The 18,629-nt window shown below is 42.5% G+C and overlaps 1 protein-coding gene across 1 annotated transcript in view; it reads right to left on the bottom strand.

The window, feature by feature from the left end:
* LOC104533988 (serine/threonine-protein phosphatase 2A regulatory subunit B'' subunit alpha-like) overlaps window positions 1–8,699 on the bottom strand; it is a 38,468-nt gene extending 29,769 nt beyond the window's left edge. Inside the window, exon 1 of the mRNA XM_010178672.1 lies at window positions 6,708–8,699. Within this exon, the coding sequence (XP_010176974.1) occupies window positions 6,708–8,699 (1,992 nt within the window). The remainder of the gene's footprint in view (window positions 1–6,707) is intronic.
* Between the last annotated feature and the right edge of the window lie 9,930 nt (window positions 8,700–18,629).

Raw genomic sequence — 18,629 nt, 5'->3', positions numbered from 1 at the left:
TTCTGCAAATAGACACGCCTAGAGGGGACACAGTTTGATTCTCCGATCCAATAAAAAAGACAAAGCCACAGAAAAAGAGAAAGAAACACCAAGCACTCAAACCTGGGCCTGCTGGAATGACTTCAGCCTCCTCTTGAACCGAGACGGAAGAACAAAGTCACAGCCCTTGGCCAGGAAAGCCAGCTCCCCTCCCAGGTCTGGGTCCCTCCGCAGAGAGCTCTCCTTGATCATCATCCTGGGTAGCTCCTGAGCAGATGCTGCCCTTTCCAGAAGGGGCACAGGGATGCTGGAGGAGACCACGGCAGGACCAGCAATGCTGCTTTCTTGGTTTGGGTTTTTTTTACAGGCAAAAAATGGCAAATGGCTTCAACATGCTATGTCTTCTCTCTCTTCACAAGGACAACATCTAGAAATCTTATCTCACGCTTGAAGCCAAACCTGCCTTTTTAAACCGATATTGAAAGTATCTTTCAGTACCACCAGGATCTTCTGCCTTCTTGTAATACTTTAATTGAGAAACATGATCTACAACAGAATCTATTTCCCTGCTGGCTACATGACAGACAATCTGTCCTTGGCTTGTAATAGGCCAGGGGTAATATGGGAAAGGAAGCACCCACCACCACTACCAAGAGCACTAAAATTAGATGCACTGCAGAAGTGGCTAAATATACCATCTTCCCCAATAGTTCTTACTTTCTGAGCTTCAGTGCTGAAACCTGAGGTGCAAACTTGCATCAGACTCAGCCAGAGTTCAACCCCACGCTCTCAGCCAAGATGTGTGATGCCAGTGGTTTGAGGTCCCTGCTTCTGAGGTGATGAAGCAGAAGATCAGCATTAGTTCCCACTCTAGACCAAAGACTGTAATTTTTTAAAAAACATCAATTTTTCCTTCTTTCTTGGAAAAAGCAAACCATCTAGTTTCTTTAACGCCAAGCAAGCACATAAGGATTATCTTGGATAGTAAGCTCAGGCATTATAAAGCACTTCTTACAAAAACAGTTTGGTAAGCACACCAAAATGCAGCATTCCTTTCATTCACTTTTCCCGTAACTCTCACAAGGCAAAGCAGTTCTCAGTGGAAAGAGTTACTCTTTCTCTGCATGACCTTGAGCAAGTGGACATCAAACTCTTGCTCAGACTTTGTCCAGGCCTATTAAAAGCGTGGTCTCCCTCTCCTATCATGACAACCGTGCTGAACAAAGGCCTAAATCCAGTTTTACCCCTCAAAATGAACAAAAACCTCGTCCCACAGCCTGCTTTCCCTGCTTGACTGAAAGTCCTAGCCAATTTATTTTCTAAGCTTAGTAACTCAGAACAATGTCCAATTTTTAGTTAGTAGGGTATGCTTTTATTAAGATACTGCATTCAAAATTAAAAGGTCCCACTAAGCCTCACCGACAGAAAGCTTTTACTGGACATGATGTCCTTTTCTTGGTTTACTGTAGAAGAGCCAAAGTTAATTCAAACACAGCATCACTACATGTGACTGGACTACAGACACACACAGAAATAGCACACCCCAAAGGATGCTCTTATCATAGATTGCTCTTGTGCAGTTAAATAGGCTGCTTACTAAAGACGAGAGACCCCCAGCTGGCTTTCACCAAAGGAATTTCTTTAACGTCTTGATAACGCTCAAGTTTGTTTTCTCTCCTGTTGCTTCTCAATCATCAGGCCATGGTCCCACAACCTGGGCTGCGGCATCCAGTTCTTTATGAAGGATTTGAACAAAATGTAACATAATTTTGTCCCTTTAGGTCACTACAGTTCTTTCTGAACTATGCACCCTGGGAGCTGAGAAAGCTCAGAAGTCCAGATGTATGCTCATGACTACAAGGCCAAAGAATCACAAGGTTATTGCAATGCCATCAGCTCACTGCCGCGTGCCCTGCAAATGAATACCACAGCTAACAGAATGGTAGGATGAGGATGGGAAGGAGAAAATCAGCCCCCCAGAAAAGAAAGAGACAGGCAGGAATGTTTTAACCGGAACAGCCAGTGTAAAGGCTACGCTGATCCACACACAACAGTTTTGGAATAAGTTTTGGTTTTTCTTACTCTGACAATTTTTTCTAAGCATTAAGGCAATGCCTAAAGAGCCCACAAGGCTCCACTTTACCGGGAGTCCTGCACATCTCGTATAGCAGCACGTCAGAAAGTGATTTATCTGAATCACCTGTGGCAAGTGTGTGTACTCCATCTTCAACTGAACTCCCCCTGCTCGCAGAATGCCATCCCCTGTACAGACTGCAGAGGGAATGGAGTGCAAAGAACCTCTCCTATCTAAGCTGCATCCAGACCAGCTACAGCGGGCTTTACAACATCTATGCAGGAAAGAGACAGACTGGTCTAACATCCACTAGCTGCTACTTAAAACAAACAAACAAATCAACCCAAAACAAACAAACAAGCCACAAATCCAAAACAGCCACATACTTCTCATTCACAAATTAACCAGTCGCAAAAGATCCTGGAAGTTTGGGGTTTTTTGCAGTGATTGCCTGTAAAAACACAAGTAATCTGGAGGCAAGGCCTGCTGTGCCTGAATTCCAATTGCTTGCATTATAGCAGGTTCCTAGCATGGTAGTTCCTGGCATGGTACTTCCTATCCTCAAAACAGGCAAAGTGGGTATAAATAAAAACAGAAATATACAGTACTATGAGAAATGTACAGTAAGAGAATCTTACATCAACAGATCCAAGTCAACTGGACAAAATCCCCAGCAGAAAAGTCTGGTAATGACAGCCTAACAGGTAGAAAAAAGCCCTTTTTAAATGTTTGGCTTTAGAAGTAATGAATAATTGACGTTTGAAAAGAACGCAGATGGTGTGTATAGCTTAACTAACAGATATTATCAATATGTGATCAAAACAATTTGTAATATATGCAAGATGAAAGCTGATTTTCCAGAAAAAGTTTTACATTATATTTTGGATGCATTTTGAGAAAATCTGACTATTCAATAACAAAGTTAAGTCACTGTGACACTATAGAAGCCACTTTTTACAGTTAATCGCCTCATACAAGGTCCTTCATAAGCATATCATTAAATTTGCAAAACAAAGTAGTATACAGAACTATGAAGCCACATTTTGAAGGTGCTGAGCTACAAAGTTGCCAGGTCAACCTTAATTTTATGTGATTTTCATTGAGTCTTAATCCCACTCAGAGCCATCTTTGGGCCAGCTGTTTAAGCATAGACATTTGGATATAAAAAAGCACAGCGTGCAGCCTCAGGACAACGCTTCAGAGCACAGCGAGTTAGAAACATCCCAGAGAGCCCCAGCAACACCCACCCCATCGGTCACTGAGGCCAGGCAGGATGAGATAGACGCTACCTAGAGCCAGCCCAGAGGAAACGCATGTCAGCGGGGAACAGCTTCTAGGTGCTTGACGCAGGGGCTCTGCTATCGGAGATAGAACACGGTCAGGTTTGACAAGGCAGGCTGAAACCACCTATCAACTCTGCAAAATCTGCTTCCAGATCCACAGTCCCTGTCCAGAAACAGTTTTATCACCCATCTGACCCCAGTGTGAGCAATTCCACTTACTAATCTGGCAGAAAACAAACTAAAATGTGTATCTTGTATACAAGCATCATTGTCAGTGTAAAGAAAGAGTCAGACCCATGCAATAGGAAGTAGCACCATGAGGGAGAGAGAAATGGGAAGCAGGACTGCTCTTTCTAGCTCACTACACAATAAGTAACCTTTTTGAGAAAAGATACTCAACAGAGGAAGGACATAAAGAAAAGAAGAAAAAAAGGCCTCTCTTTGTATCAAATCCTCGCTCTGGGATCTGCTCCCAAAATTATTCACAAACTTTATCCAAGAGCTCTTGAAATAAAATGCATTAGCAGAACCTGGAGCAGAGCCCTGCACTACTCAGCTTTGATTCTGAAAACAGGAGGACCAAGTTTCTTACAGACTTCTCTAAGGTACTTGCACAAGAGCACCAAGTATTCTGCGAGTATGGACTGAATTTAAATACTTTGTCCAATCAGCCATCCTGTACAAGTGGTAGACCAAGGGCACAGAGAGGTTAAGGTCAAAATCATCCACCACTGACTCCTACAAGGACTTTGCATAAGACCACATTTAACTCAAAAGGTAGCGGCACCCTTTACGTTCCAAAAAAACCCCATACGCTCTGCACTTCCACAGACCAGGTCTGAGAATCCCAACAGCCCCATCTCCACCTTCTTCACTACTCAATGGTTCTAGTTTCCCTCATCTCCTTCACACCTGCCAGTTCACTCAGGCTTCACTCCTTATTACCATTACCCTCCTATATAGAGACCAAAATATAGATATACATGTGTTTTTGCTAGCCTCTAACAGGCAACTGAGCCACTTTCACCGAACTATTTATCTCAAAAAGAGCATATTAAAAAAGTCAGCTTAAGACAGGCACACAGAACAGGAAATTTTAAAACAAATAGCTGGAGGTTTAGGAGATAAGCAACGGAAAACTGGATCTCAGAATGGGAAATGTTGGACAGTCGAAAACTATGCAATGCTTCCTGGCCTGCCTGCAAGAAGCACGATGCGTTCATTATGTACGCTGTAAAATTGATGGACTTCTTGAGTATTCATTTCCTAGTTCCGAAGTATCTTGGTTTTGAAAATGAAGAAGCAAGAAATTATTCTATTGATCTCTGTGGAGAATTATAATTGAGTTTATGATAAAGGAAAAGTCTGTTGCCAATATAAGTTAGCACAGATTTCAACAACAGATAGGCCAACTGAGCCAGCAGTCAGGTCTGAAGTGGTTCTCTTTCTTTTTTCATTGCTTAAGATTTGAGGGATATTAAAACCGTCACAACCCTCACAAGTGAAAGCTGCAGTGCATTTTCACTGGTGTTAGATCTGTGGGTTTTTGTGTGCACGCGTATAACTATTTGATAGCAGTTTTACGAGCCCTAAGAAAAGATAACAAATACTTCACATATCATTCATTCAGGCACATACGTGCAATACTGAATCAGAATCAACATGGAGCTCCAGCCAGATCCAGAGCTATCCAGGAATATGGATGTACTCCCTAGATGCTATACCTGGAGAGAGGCCTTGTGTCCATAGCTTGTGGCCACATCTGTACTATAAATGACAGCAAATCTCAGGGTCAGTGTAGGGCCAGCCATTCAGATGGCTTCTGCCCACCCTGCTGAGGGCTAAGTCCCTCTGAAGGGGACCGGCTGCATCTGCATTGGGCTCAGCCCAAGCCCTCTCCAGCTCCTCTGGGTCCCCAAGACAGTTATTCTCTCTTATGATCTCTGGTTCTAGGCATCTACACAGAGCAAGGGTTGTGCTGCTGCACACAAGAAAAGAGCTCTTGTAGTATGGATGCATGTTACATCCACATACATCCATACATATACATACACATACATCCACAGAAGGCAGACTGGGAGCAAAGGAACACACAGGCTAGGTAGGTGGTTAGAGAAACAGAAGCTGGTAAGGGACCAGGCTGATAAGTTACTTGACAGCGTAAACGCATCCAATTTTCAAGTATTACAGAAAAACTGCCACCAAGTTGTGTAATATTTTATCAAACATTTTTTTGAAGTTCACAAGTCAAAAATTTTGTAAATTAATATACAAGGCAAGAATAGCTATAAGAGATCACTTAAGAGCTTGGGAGAGCTTAATTCTACGCTCTTTGAGGAAAGAGACTCTCACTTGCTGGAGATATCAGACAAGGTGATGCTCAACATTTTCTGTAAGCAAAATGCCCAGAGAAACATCAGAAACACTTGGAGATCCTAGTCTAAAAAGACCTCAGCACTGTCATTTAGAGTCAGACAGGCATCACTCACCCCCTTTCAGAATAGCACCAAATACCTGTATTTTCAGGAAAATTGACAGTTTTGAAGACATGCACATCATGCTCCAACTGGAAGGAGCTATGAAAGTTCACTTATAGTCTGGAAAGTTTTTAAGTGCCTACACAAAAGGTAGATTTTGGAAAGTGAAGCCCTCTCTACACTTTTTGTGCACTTGGAAGTCTGGCACCAAGCTGTCTTGAAAATTTGGTGCTTGTTATCAAATGAAAGCACTGAGGGCTGGACACCCAGCCTTGGCTTCCCTCTAAAGCAGGCTCCCATTAAAACCCTTTTTCCTCGGAAAACCTGCTCCTCATTTGAGATACACACGCAATGCAGACTCCACAGTGACTCCATGCTCTGGCAACAGGGAAAAGAAAATCAAACCCCGCTAGTTTCCTCTGGTCATGGAGGACCTCCCTCTTTAGTAACTAGTGATGAAAAAACAACAAAAGCTGTTGCAGTCTGCGCAGAGATGGGAAAGAGGTGGAACGCTGAGCTGTCACTGAACTGGTGAGAGAGTCCAATACCCATGCTGGGGAATAAAATCATTAGCTGAAATACTGTTTGTACTCTCTATTACAAAGGATCCATTTCAACCACAAGCAAACAGCCTACAAGAGCACCAGTAGGAAAGGAACAAGCTCAAAGGTGAAACTGCCTGTCAGGGCATATTTTGTTTGCTTAGGCTTTTTAGCTTCCTTTTTTTGTTGTTTGTATTTAAACAAATGCTACACTTCTGCCAGGTTGACCATGTTATTCCACACTACAGCATCCAAAGCAGAATGAATCACTTAGCAGATGTAATTTCCCCCCTCCGCCCCCATTTTCCCATGTTTGTTTTACTTGCTATCCCATCCAAAGTTTGGTTCTTACCTTAACCACTTCAGGAGCCTGCTGAATTGAAGCTGGAACAGAGTCTCTGGAGGCAGCCCCAGCATAGCTTTTTTGTCCTGCAAGGAGAGGCTGTGAAGGAGTTGCTAAAGTTTCCTGAAGAATCTGCATCACTTCCCTCTCCTTGGACAAGCTTCCCTTGCCTGTCTGGAATTCCACCAGCTCCTGGGCAAAGTCCTCAATGCTTTCCAGGATACGCAGTAGAAGGGCTTTGTCTTCCTCCTCCATTTTATGACCATTGGTTTCCATGATTTTTGACAAAGGGGAAGTGGGGTCAACAGGTTTACTTTTGGGTTCAAGAGCCAGAGGTAGTACCTGCCTACCCTGCCAGCCAGGCGCCTGCACACAGGCAGGTTCCCTCTTCTTTAGAGAGGGTTCCCTCAAAGTACTCTCCATTTTCTGTGAGAAAGACTCCAAGTCCAGCAGCAGTTTGTCTATCTCATCCCTGTCCGTCTTACTGCTCATCTGTTCTCCTTTGGAGACATCAGCTTGGGAACCACCCAATACAGGCTCCAAAACTGGTTTTAAAGGAGTAATTTTCTCAGAAACATCTCCCACTCTGGCACGTTCTGCTTTAGCATCAGCAGTTAGATCTGAACTACCAGCTAGTTGGTAGCTGTGCTCTGCACTATCCCAGCCCCCTTTCTGCTCTGCCTTCTCTGTTTTCCCTAACGTTCTTTCCCCATCAGACTCCTCCTCGATGTACAGAGCCTCTGTGGAAGATGTGCAGCCAGAAGGGCTCGTGGCTGGTAACTGAGGTAGAGTACAAGGGTCTTTCACAGCTCTTGCGCTGTTCTCCTGTGGGACGCGGTAAAGAGAGTTTGAGGTAAAGCTCACAGTAGTTGTTTGGATGGACTGAGAGGTGCTGGTCACCTCGCGCTGATCACCAGGTAGTCCAAGAGGAACTGCATTTGAGGATGGCAGTTGAATAATATCTTCATATCTAGGTGGCTGCTCATCTCCAAATAGCGGGGGAAAGGGAGTTTGCTGCAAGCCATGAAAACAGTTAAGTAGTTCTGTCAAGTCACTGGGTTCCTTGTGTCCAGGTGGCTTGAGCTCAAAGGGTAGCTTTTTCAGGTATGACGAAAATCTTTTCATCAGATTCATATATATCATTTCTGAATTAGCCAGAGGATCACTGCTGTTGCCTCCACTAACACTGCCTGCAGACTTCTTTTTGATGCAATGTTTTATTATGTCTGTGCACTTTTTCAGATCCTCTGAGCACTTGAGCAAGATGTCTAAGCACACCTTAATATCTCCACCAGAAGAACCATCTAGCTTGTGCTTTTCCAAAATCTGGGTAATGAAGTTTTCTTCAGAGAAGGAATGAGTGGAAAAGGGAACCATGGGATTCATGCTGACTTCTGGAGCATCACTGCTCTCCTGCCATTTCTCCACAGGTGAGGGACTCTGCAAAAAGCCACATGGAGGACAGTTCTCATCATTGCTGAAGTGCCCATAAATGAAGTCAAAATCAAACGATCGTCTGCTGAATGATTCTGAGCGAACTTTCCTTCCCTTTCTGTAGGCCACATGACTGGAAGAATTTTTGAGCTTTTCAAAGGAGAATTCCTTTATTTTACCACTGGCAAGGTTTATCGCCTCACCAGTAATGTCTTTTAAACTGCTGGAGACTTGCACTGAAGAGCCCTTTTTGATTCTCAAATTATTTGGAAGGATTTGGTGATAGTCTTCATTTCCAGGCAAGGCAAGTCCATTTTCAGGAGCTGGAATTTTATGGTCTAGGTTGGCATCTTGGACACTGAGCTCTGCACAGACACTGTGGTGGGCAACTATGCACGTAACTCCTTGCTTAAACACTTGACAAGTCCCTGTGCAGTAGTGCACAGTGTGCTGAAAGTGCTGGTCTATTACCACACTGCTGTAGCAGTTCACCGAAGTGACCATAAGCCTGTAGGTTGCTGCCATGGCACGGATTATGCTTGGAACTGAGGCTTCAAAATTCACCATGAAGTTAACAGGAAAAAGCTCACCCCTGCCACTTTTCACAGCCACACCAGATTTAATAAAAAACATTCAAATGTCTGTTGAAAATACTCAGACTCCATGAGAAACTATTGCCTTGGAAAGCTCTAGTGAAGCCTGGGGTGGCATCAGCAGCACAGTTACAACAATCAGGCTTGACTTAAGGCAACTTGATGCTTGTAGTCCACGCAGAAAGCTTTGGTGATCAGAGCACAACCTGCTCCATTTTGAACAGTCCAGGTAGGTTCTCCAGCCAGTGTCATGAAATGCAGCCAGCTCTCAGGCAGAAGAGTCAAGACAGTGATTTTTGTCTGACCCTTCTTGTCTCTTTTTGCGTGGGTCAGTAAAAGATAGATACTCAAGTAGCATGTGCAGACAGAAAATCCACAGCGTCCTTGTGCGATTCCCCTCTCACACGGATAAGGTAGGTCCCTGCAACAGAAAAAAGGTGACAGTCATTATCGTTTCCATGTAACACGTAGGCTTGTCTACTACCAAACATATGGCACCAAACCGTAACAACCAACACTCAGGCTTGCACAGACTAAGAGTAGGATGATATTTTTCCTTCACACAGATCTACCATATAAGAGCACTGCTGAGGAACTAGCCTATATTTATACACAGGCTGTCTGTGTGTTGCCATTTTAACAGCTCTATTTTAACCACTCGTTAATTTTTTTTCAGACTTGCTTTTTTTCCTCCACAGACTGAACACAACATTACCTTTAATTCTAACAGAGCAAAACATTTTGATCGTGTTGTGAATTTGGCATTCATTTTCCAAGACTCAAAAGATAAGGCAAAGAGCAGTAAACACTTGCAGGATTTCCAAGCTCTCTGGATTACAAAAAGTTGCAAACAGCCTGGAGCAAAGTAGATGAATACCTCTAAGAATGCACGGCCTTTACTAAAGGCCACATGGGCTTCCACTAGCCTTTCACCAAGGTCTCTGGGACCATGGCAAGGTATTTTAAGGAGGAATAACTGGTTTTCATTCACTTACAACCCATAAATAGCAGCTTAATTTATTAAATAAGTCTGCTGGTGTAGACTTCAAGAACAGAAAGTAGCATTTGTGTAAAGTTTAAGCCTGTGAAAACTAGGAATTGGGTGTTTTGCACTTTGCATAGCCATCTCCAGCTGCATTTCACATCAACATGTTCAGAACTGCAGCAGAAAAAACAAAGGCTGCTTAGCTTTGTTATGACAGACTTAAGGGTTGTAAATTTTAGACATTGCTTCATCTTTAACACTTAAATAAATTAAAACACTCCAATGAAATTCTGAGCACCCTCTATTCCTGTACAAATAGAAATCCATTTCATAAACACAGTTAAATCACAGATAAACCACACTGCAGCACGGGTTTATTTTGTTGTTTTCAAAGGTGAATATCGAGCACTATGCGAAAGGCCAAACCCGCATCCGATGAGAGGACTGCCCACCATGCGTGTAACATCCCACCTACCAGTGTACAAGCCCATATGAAGGTATTGCACAAAAGGGAAGCATCTTAGAGTTTGGTGCTCTTGTCATTAGGATTGGAGATGGCATAAGACTGCTGAACAGTTACATTTTTTGTATTTTAAACACTTAATTTGAAGTTGAAACATGCTGGTTTATGAGTATTTGATGGAATCTGTAATGTGTAACAAGGTAGAATTGCACACTGCAAAGAAACCTTCCCGGTTCATTCTTTGGATTATATAAAGCATGGAAATGATTGCATCCAAGATGAAGAACTGCTCCACCCATCATGCTGGTATCTGAAACAGGCTGCCACCTGCCTATTAAACACCACTGGCCAAGTTACGCATTGTACCAGGGCCAGCTTCCCAGCACACTGCGGTGCCTGTCCCGCTCCGCTCCCCTCTACGCCCGCTGGCACTGCCCCAAAGCCCCACAGGCATGGGAGAGCCTTCCCGAGGGATGATCAGAGGTATGAGGTGTGCCCCAGCCCCAGCAGTGAGTCAGGGTGCCAGGGGAGAAAGGGCGTAAACAGAACTGTTTTTAAACCCTGGGGAGCTTATACCATTAGGCATAAACCTCAGTAATAAGACTCCACACCCTCCAGTCGCTCACTCTAAGGCCTCACTATCAGGTCTGCTAAATGCTCTCCTAAAAAAACCCAAACCAACAGTTAAAAAAGGGAAAATTGGCTCCCCAATTTCTTCACCTTATAGGACTTAATGGGATTTGTTCAGACAGGAAAACACATCCTTCCATGCCTCCAAAAAGTCTAACAATTCACAGACTACCCGAGAGTGCCTTCTAACACATACAGGGTAAGAGGTCTGCAGCATTTCTTTTTCTGAGCCTCCCATCAACTACAAACAAGCTTTCTGGCATTTCCTGAAATAAAAGTTCTACAATATTTAGAGAAAGCAGAGGTCTTCAGGACAGCAGATTTGATAAAGAATTAATATTGCTTCTGAAAAAGCACAGGACTTTCTCAGAGCTCCTTCTACACAGCAAGGAGAGATTGGTTTTCTTTCTACCAGCAAAGAATAGTCTGAGTTTATCCCTAATTTGTGAAACAATTACTTCTTAAATTATTTCTTAATTAGAGAAATAATATACGAGACTCACTGTCTCATTCTCCTATATCACTCTAAGTGTAATTTCCTCCCTACATACGTGCCCCCTCCGCTGGGACTCAGGCAGTTGCTTCAGTCCTTCCAGATGCCTTCAAACGAAACTTTTTGTGTTTAAGATTATTCCACAAGGAGTTCTTGGATTAAAAACTCTCTAGATTCCAAACCTAATCTGACTCCTTTTTAGTTCAACTTTCTATTTCCAGCTATGCCCAATAACATCGCTCTTCCCACCACCTCCACTTCGTACTTCCCAAATAATGGTTTGGGTGCCCTAAACCGTTGCTCAGCCCTGTTACAAACAGATAGCAGCCCTCCAGCCACATTTGCTGCATTCCCTAATCTCTTTCCAATTTGTCTGTTTTTCTCTGGTACTAACACACCCAGGAATCGACAGAATCCAGACACAAGCTTGTCAAGGCCAACACAAGCGTGCTACCTCCTGCCTGTTGTCAGCACCTTTTACTGCTGTGTCAGCGAAGGAAGTAATCAAAGAATCAATATCAAAAAGCCGGTATCTTAATTTCAACCAGATCAACTAATGTCTGCTCAGTAATTTTAACTACTTGACGACTTATTACCGTCCACAAAAACATGCTGAGGTTATTCAAGGTACTGGAGTACTTAACTCTAGCTATGCAAGACCAAAACCAAAGAATTGTATAGGAAGCACAGATGCATATAGATGCAGAGTAGAAAACTATTTTTTCAACTTCTTCACTGGCTTAACCAAGTTAGCACATGCTAAGATCACAGTTTTATTTTACAGTGATCCATCAAACATGATCCAGCATGCAAACCTAGTCAAGACAAAACCCACAAGAGTATTCCTGTTATCAGATCTGGGAACCTGGTCTCAAGCTTTTGTGGTGACTTTCGGTTGGTGACTAAAACTTACTATTTATGAATAGCAACAAGGGAAAGACTGAACACATTAGGAAACATTAATACTTTGGTCTTTTCAGCCTGTTGTTTCATTCCAGTTGTGGCTCTAGAACAGTCCCCAGTTCAGATACTCTGTAATTAGGACTGCTGCCATGAAACCAACCCCAACCCGGAGGATACAGGATTGGCTTCACAATATAAACTAGGAATGAATAGAGCTTCTTGTGCGATTGCAGAATAACTCTTTCTGTCTTTCCTATCTGCAAGATGACATGAATCACTTTCCAAAGGAAAAAATTATTGCAGATACTAATGATATAAAAGGTTATTCTATAAGACTGTATGAATAGAATTTCTTGTTAAGATTATGCTGGAGTTAAACTGAACAATGACAATCTGTCGGGATAGGGACTGTTAGCCAGTGCTTGACTTACTTGAAACTGAAGTCTAGAAAGCTACAGAACATGCCTCTACTGCCTCTGAAAGTCTCAAATTACGCAACAATCTTCTTGAAGTTATTTCATACTTTAGAGACTGCAATGGACCACGATGGCTACAAATCTGGACTTCCTTCATAACCCAGTCAGCAGATCTGACCTAGTCAAATTGAGAGCTCCTATTTGAACCAGAGTACATTTCTTGATATGCTCATCTGTTTCAATATTTAATTACACCCACTATAAAAAAGGGCTCACTTTTCCCAATTTTAGTATGTTCAGTATCAGGTTGCAGCTAGCAGGTATCAGGCTTTCTTAAGCTAGTTTAAAAAAAGCTTTTAAGAAGATGTGTTTCCTCATCTACAAGTACTGACACATGATAATGAAACCCGCTCTTAGCCTTCTCCAGGATTGCCAGAGAGAGTCTGGAGGAGAGACGTCTTCAAAGCCATTGCTATATGTCTGAATTCTGTCTGTAATTTGTTATTATTCTTACAAAAATGTAAGAGAGGCAGGATTCATCTAATCTAAGTCAGTTGCCCATAAATGACGTGTTAGGTGCTCTCTGAAGGCAATGCAGACACGAAGGCACCTCAAAATCACCCCACTAAGCTTAAAAAACAATCTAATTTTGAGATGACAAGTTACATTAGATGAACCCCATCCTTCAGGTTTAAACAAGAACACAAGAACAACTGTACCTGTTTCCAACAGTGGCTATATGCCAATGCTCAAGGAACAGTAATAGAAAAAGATACACAATACTTCCCAGGAGTACTCTCCTGGCCTCCAACTGTTCTTAGCTCATGACAGTTGTGAAGCTGGAAGTAATTTAGTAACCTTCAAAGGACTTCCCTCCCGTGTGCTTGGGCATCCCCTGGATTCCACAGAAAATTCTGCATCTGCAGCATCTTTTGACAAGACATTCCACCACCTACCACGGCTCTAAGTTCTGCCACTCACCAGCTTCAATATGTCAATATCTTGTGCTGACAGAGCACAAACTCTAGATCTGTGTGCACATTGTCCACAGCATTCCCGAGTTCACAGAATTTCATGTCATCCCTCTGCCTTCTCTTTTCCAGCATTACTAATCCTCACTTTCTCAGTTGTTCTTGTATAGAAGCCATTTTGCACCTTTGATAATTTCCATTGCTGCTCTTATAAGCTTTTCTGGAGATGGCTGAATACCTCCCTGCCTATGGGAAGCAGTGAATTAATTCCTTGTTTTGTTTTGCTTGTGTGCACGGCTTTTGCTTTACCTAATGAACTGCCTTTATCTCAACCCAGCAGTATTCCCACTTTTACCCTTCCAGTTCTCTCCTCCATCCCACTGGAGGGGAGTGAGCAAGCAGCTGCGTGGGGCTCAGTTGCTGGCTGGGGTTAAACGACAACAAACACCAGTCACCTTTTGTTCCCACTATCCTAATTTTGTGATTCTCAGCAGATACTGTCACTTCATTACTCAGATCATTCGTAACTACGTCGAGCAACACAAACCTGAACACAGATTCCCCTGGGATTCCACTAGCAATCACTCTTCACTAGAAAAACTGATAGTTCTTCCTACATTTTTAATGAGGTATTAATTACTGAAAAAGATACACTCCTACTCCATGACAGTCAATTTCCTTTAAGAACTTTGTTAAACTCCTGAAAATCCAGAAGCAGCAGAATCCTCACTTGTTTGCGTCTTGTGTCTTCTTGTCAAATTGCTTCCGACCAACTAACTTGACCAGCTGAGGCTGCACTTCAGCACTCCTGCAGTGAACCATGAGGGTCACCGCAATGGGAGCGCTGATCAAGGCAGGCTTTGAAGAAGACATGACCCTGAGAATCACCATCCACGAGAGGACAATAGATACCACTTTGCAGTCAGTATGGATTTGGAGAAGAAAATTTTTACATTAGGATATCTGATTCGGTAGATTTACCCTAGAAACAGCAAAAATCCCCCAACACTAACTTCAGTACAACCTCTCTATGTTTACAGCAGCAACACAAGTATACTAGAAATTCTGTTGTGGAAAACCAATGTATGGGCTTTGCAAAGCTCATCAGTACAGCTATCAGCCGGAGAGGAGGACAGTTAACGATATCAAGAGAGATTGCACCCCTTTCAGCTTTTCTGAAGTACCTTTCTTCAACTTTCCCTTTCAATAGAGACTTGGAACTAAAACTGACCAGACAGGAATCTGTGTCCCATGAGACTGGTTTCCAGTTATACAGATGAGACGGCAAGAGTGTAAAACCTCACACAATTTTTCCACATAACACCAGAATGTTAAGTATAAATAATTTGCCAACTAATTATTGTTCCAGCCCCACGTCTGTACAGAACCAGAATTTAACTGTAGCTCATTTAGCAGGCCCCTAATACATGTTGAAGCTTAGGAAGGCATGACTTTAAAAAAAAAGAAAGTAATGGAAAGAATAAGCCTAATTGAGCTTTGTCATGCTAACAGAAAATAAGGTGACCAACCAGAAAACACTGGAGGTGAACAAGATCCAAAAGCATGTAATAATAAAGTTCTTTCTGACATCTGCCCCTGTTAAAGTAATGTCTCTTGGCTGTTTATAACCTTATATGGAAAAAAAGACAATTTCCTATTAGCAAGATACATTTCCCCTGGAATCAGTTAATTTAGTATTAACAGTGTCCAATTACTTGACACAATTAAAGTTATTGCATTAAAGTGTTAAGATAACACAGGAAGAGTTGTGTTGAAGACGGCACTCCCTCAGTCATTAACCTTTGTTGATAGTGAGGTTACAATCTACAAATTCCCTGAAACCACTTCGGAAACTTACTTGTAAGTCAGGTAAAATTTCTCCTGTAGCAGACTAGCTGTCTGTAATAGATCTTTAATTTAATAACAAATAAAGAAAAAAATAAATTCAAAAATTCATTCATTACCTATTTATTCAAAGCTCATACATTTCTCACTGCTGTCCTATCTGACTTCTTACTGTCTTACCTGTATCGTACTATTTTTTATTCACTTTTTTCCTCATGCATTCAAGATTTCCAGTAAAGCTCTCTCTGTCTAAGGTGAGAGCCCATTTTTCCAGGGTAGTTTCAGTTCCCAGTCCATACCTGGCCCCAGCTGGAGACTACAGCTCTTCCATAGGTGAGAAATGAGAACACTGAAGTGCCAAGCTGGAGAGAAATGCCCCGGTTCTGTGCTGCCTGCTCATCCTCTCCTCTGCGGCACAGTCACAGGCACAAAAAGCAAGCAGTCATTTCCACCAGCCATACCTTCCACAAGCCCAATCCTGCCAGCTTCCACCTCACACTCTGAAGAGGAGCAGCTGTTGAAAGGTAACAAATTACGCAGAAAGGTGCAGCATGTCCTAGCATTCAAGAAGTCTGGCACTGCTACAGCTTTTACAGCTCATGACTTTGATAAGCCACACCAGAGGCACAGATCAGTGCGATCAAAGCAACACATAACTTAAGGCAGCTTAACTTTTCTATCCCCTTTCCTCTACCAAAGAAAATTAAGGGTATTTTAGCCTGACATCCCAGTAAGACAGAGAAAGTAATTTCCCTGTATCTTTACTGTCCCAGGGAGCTTTACAAAACAACATAAAAATGGAATTTCTATTAGTTTCCCTCTTTCCCCCGTGTATTTAAACAGAAGCAGATTAAAAAGACAATTGATACACACAAAAAACAGATAGATGGAAAGATTCCCTTATTCTAATTTGAATGAACAGCAGTGTTCACATTCATGAAACTGAATATTCATCAAAATGAACAGTCATTTTTAACAAGCTTGCTTGTTACACGTGTGACCTCAGGTATTGCTTACTGCATCCTATTCACACACTACTCTGCAATCAGAATTCTTACTTTCTCCATCAGTATAGCATTTACATGCTATTTCAATATTAACTTATTTTTCAGTATTATCCTCATTTTACCCTGCAAGAATTGTGGCAAAGAAAATACACCAGTTTTTCGTGCTCAAGACCTGACTTTCCAAAGTATGTGACATTACAGAGAGTTTCATATGGTCAAAGCAGAGCACCTGCCCTTACAGCTGTACATCTGCAAATCAGATCCAGGGACATAAGCAGCAGAGGAAATACAACTGTGAAGTCTGGTGGAAGAAGCCTGTCCCACGACACATGAAACCAGCTCTTTAAGACAGCACTTGGCTTCCTTAATTATGAAAGGGAAAATCCCTGTCCTCCTGCAGCTCTACTTTGCTGTCCAGTTTCTGACAGAATTGGAACACGAGATCCAAGCTCTAATTCGGTCTTCAGAAAAGCACAGTTCTGTGTGACAAGTGAAACCCAGGCTTATGAGGGAAGAACAGTACGCAGCCACATCAGTAAAAACACTATTGGAAAACATTTATAAGAAGGAGGTGAGGGAACACTGCACAGCAACCTCTGTACTGCACCAAGATACATAAAAGATCAGAGTTACTGTTTAAAGTCACATTTTCTGTTTAATTAAAAGGGTAAGAGGTGTCCACAGGAAAGACAAAGAAAGGTCCTTGCAAAAACAAATAGAAAAACCAAACCACAAATTCCACTGTGCAGCATCATATTTACACCTCCAGGGCTACAGAAGCAAGTGTTAGACCACAGGGCTCCACTACAGAGACTTCTGAACTGCCTGAGCCACAACATTCATCACCTGCTCCACAGGCTGCAGCTGAAAGATGTGAAATAGATGCTTTACCAGTGAACCTCTGCAGTATTTGGCAGCCACGCTCGGGTCAACTTTAACTTGAGGCATTTTGCCCATAGCTACCTTTAACACTGCACCTCTGCGCAAATTATGTGTACAAAATAACGTGACACATGACCATGGTTGCAAAGGTCGAGGTAGTGGAAACTGGCTGGGTGCCCTCAGGGAACTTCAACTTTTCTCTTCTACATTAAGTCAAATGTAAATCAGTCTCAACAGATACACAATGTTACCACTTTCAGATATATAATTACTAAGGAAAAAATACCTTGCAACCCATCACTGTCTCTCACTTCAACCTCTCAGAATCCAGTAGACATTAAACACAATTTTACAAAACAGAGAAGTCTAATAGTACTGACAATCTCCTCAAAGCTCTCGTGAAAATAACCTCCCCCTACATAGCCTGTGAGACCAGACCTGTCAAGCTCGAGAGATTCGCAACGAATAATCAAGAGAAGTGGCAGCTATTTTAAGTAAATGCTTGGAAAATTTATTTCCTGAAGCAGGCATTGGGTCATGTGAGGCAAAGCCAAGAGACCACCACCAAGAACAACATACCCAGCCTTTCCGGGAGCACTTCAGCAGCAAACAGCTTAGGGACTGCTCGCCTTTCTCTTGAATCCTTCCCTTTGCACTGCTAGCCTGCCTTTAGAGGAGAGATGGAGGCATGGAACAGAACGCCTTCCAGGGCTTCCTTCTTTAGTGTGAAGAACAGAGGTAATAAAATTAGTCCTGGGCTTAAAAATATTTACTTTACTTGAGACCAGCGCAGTCTGTCATGACCTTCAGAGAGAATTACTCCAGTAAGAACACAACTTTTAGTAAATGATTCCATTAGTTATTCAACCTCAATTTTACAAATTAATGCCTAAGTTAATCTTGGAGTTGTCTGCCCATGAACCAAGAAGACCAGCAGCCAAAGCTGTTCCCTTTCTTAATCATGAAGAAATACTTCAGGAAAACATAAAAATCCTACTTTCATGATGACGGATTAACAGTTGCACTGAAAAAGACCAGAGGTCCAGCTACCTGGGGCAAGCATTCCCAAAAAAAGAACAGCCTAAGCAGAGGTGATTCTCAGGTGTTAAGCTCCTGCTTCACAACAGTCAACAGCTTCGGGCCATCCTCAACTGGAAACTACACCCAGATCATCGAGCATAAAAGCCGTTATGCTTCCCAGCACTTTGCCAAAACTCTTCAGAGACAATTCATAGCCTCAGCCCCCACAGCACCACCAGAAATTTCCTCTTTCTCCACCCTGGCTGTTACCCGGTAACTCCACTCAATC

Source organism: Mesitornis unicolor, unplaced genomic scaffold, assembly GCF_000695765.1.
Source record: "Mesitornis unicolor isolate BGI_N332 unplaced genomic scaffold, ASM69576v1 scaffold19732, whole genome shotgun sequence".
Taxonomy (NCBI): Eukaryota; Metazoa; Chordata; class Aves; order Mesitornithiformes; family Mesitornithidae; genus Mesitornis; species Mesitornis unicolor.
The sequence above is the reverse complement of the archived record's forward strand: the minus strand, read 5'-3'. Positions and strand labels throughout refer to the sequence as shown.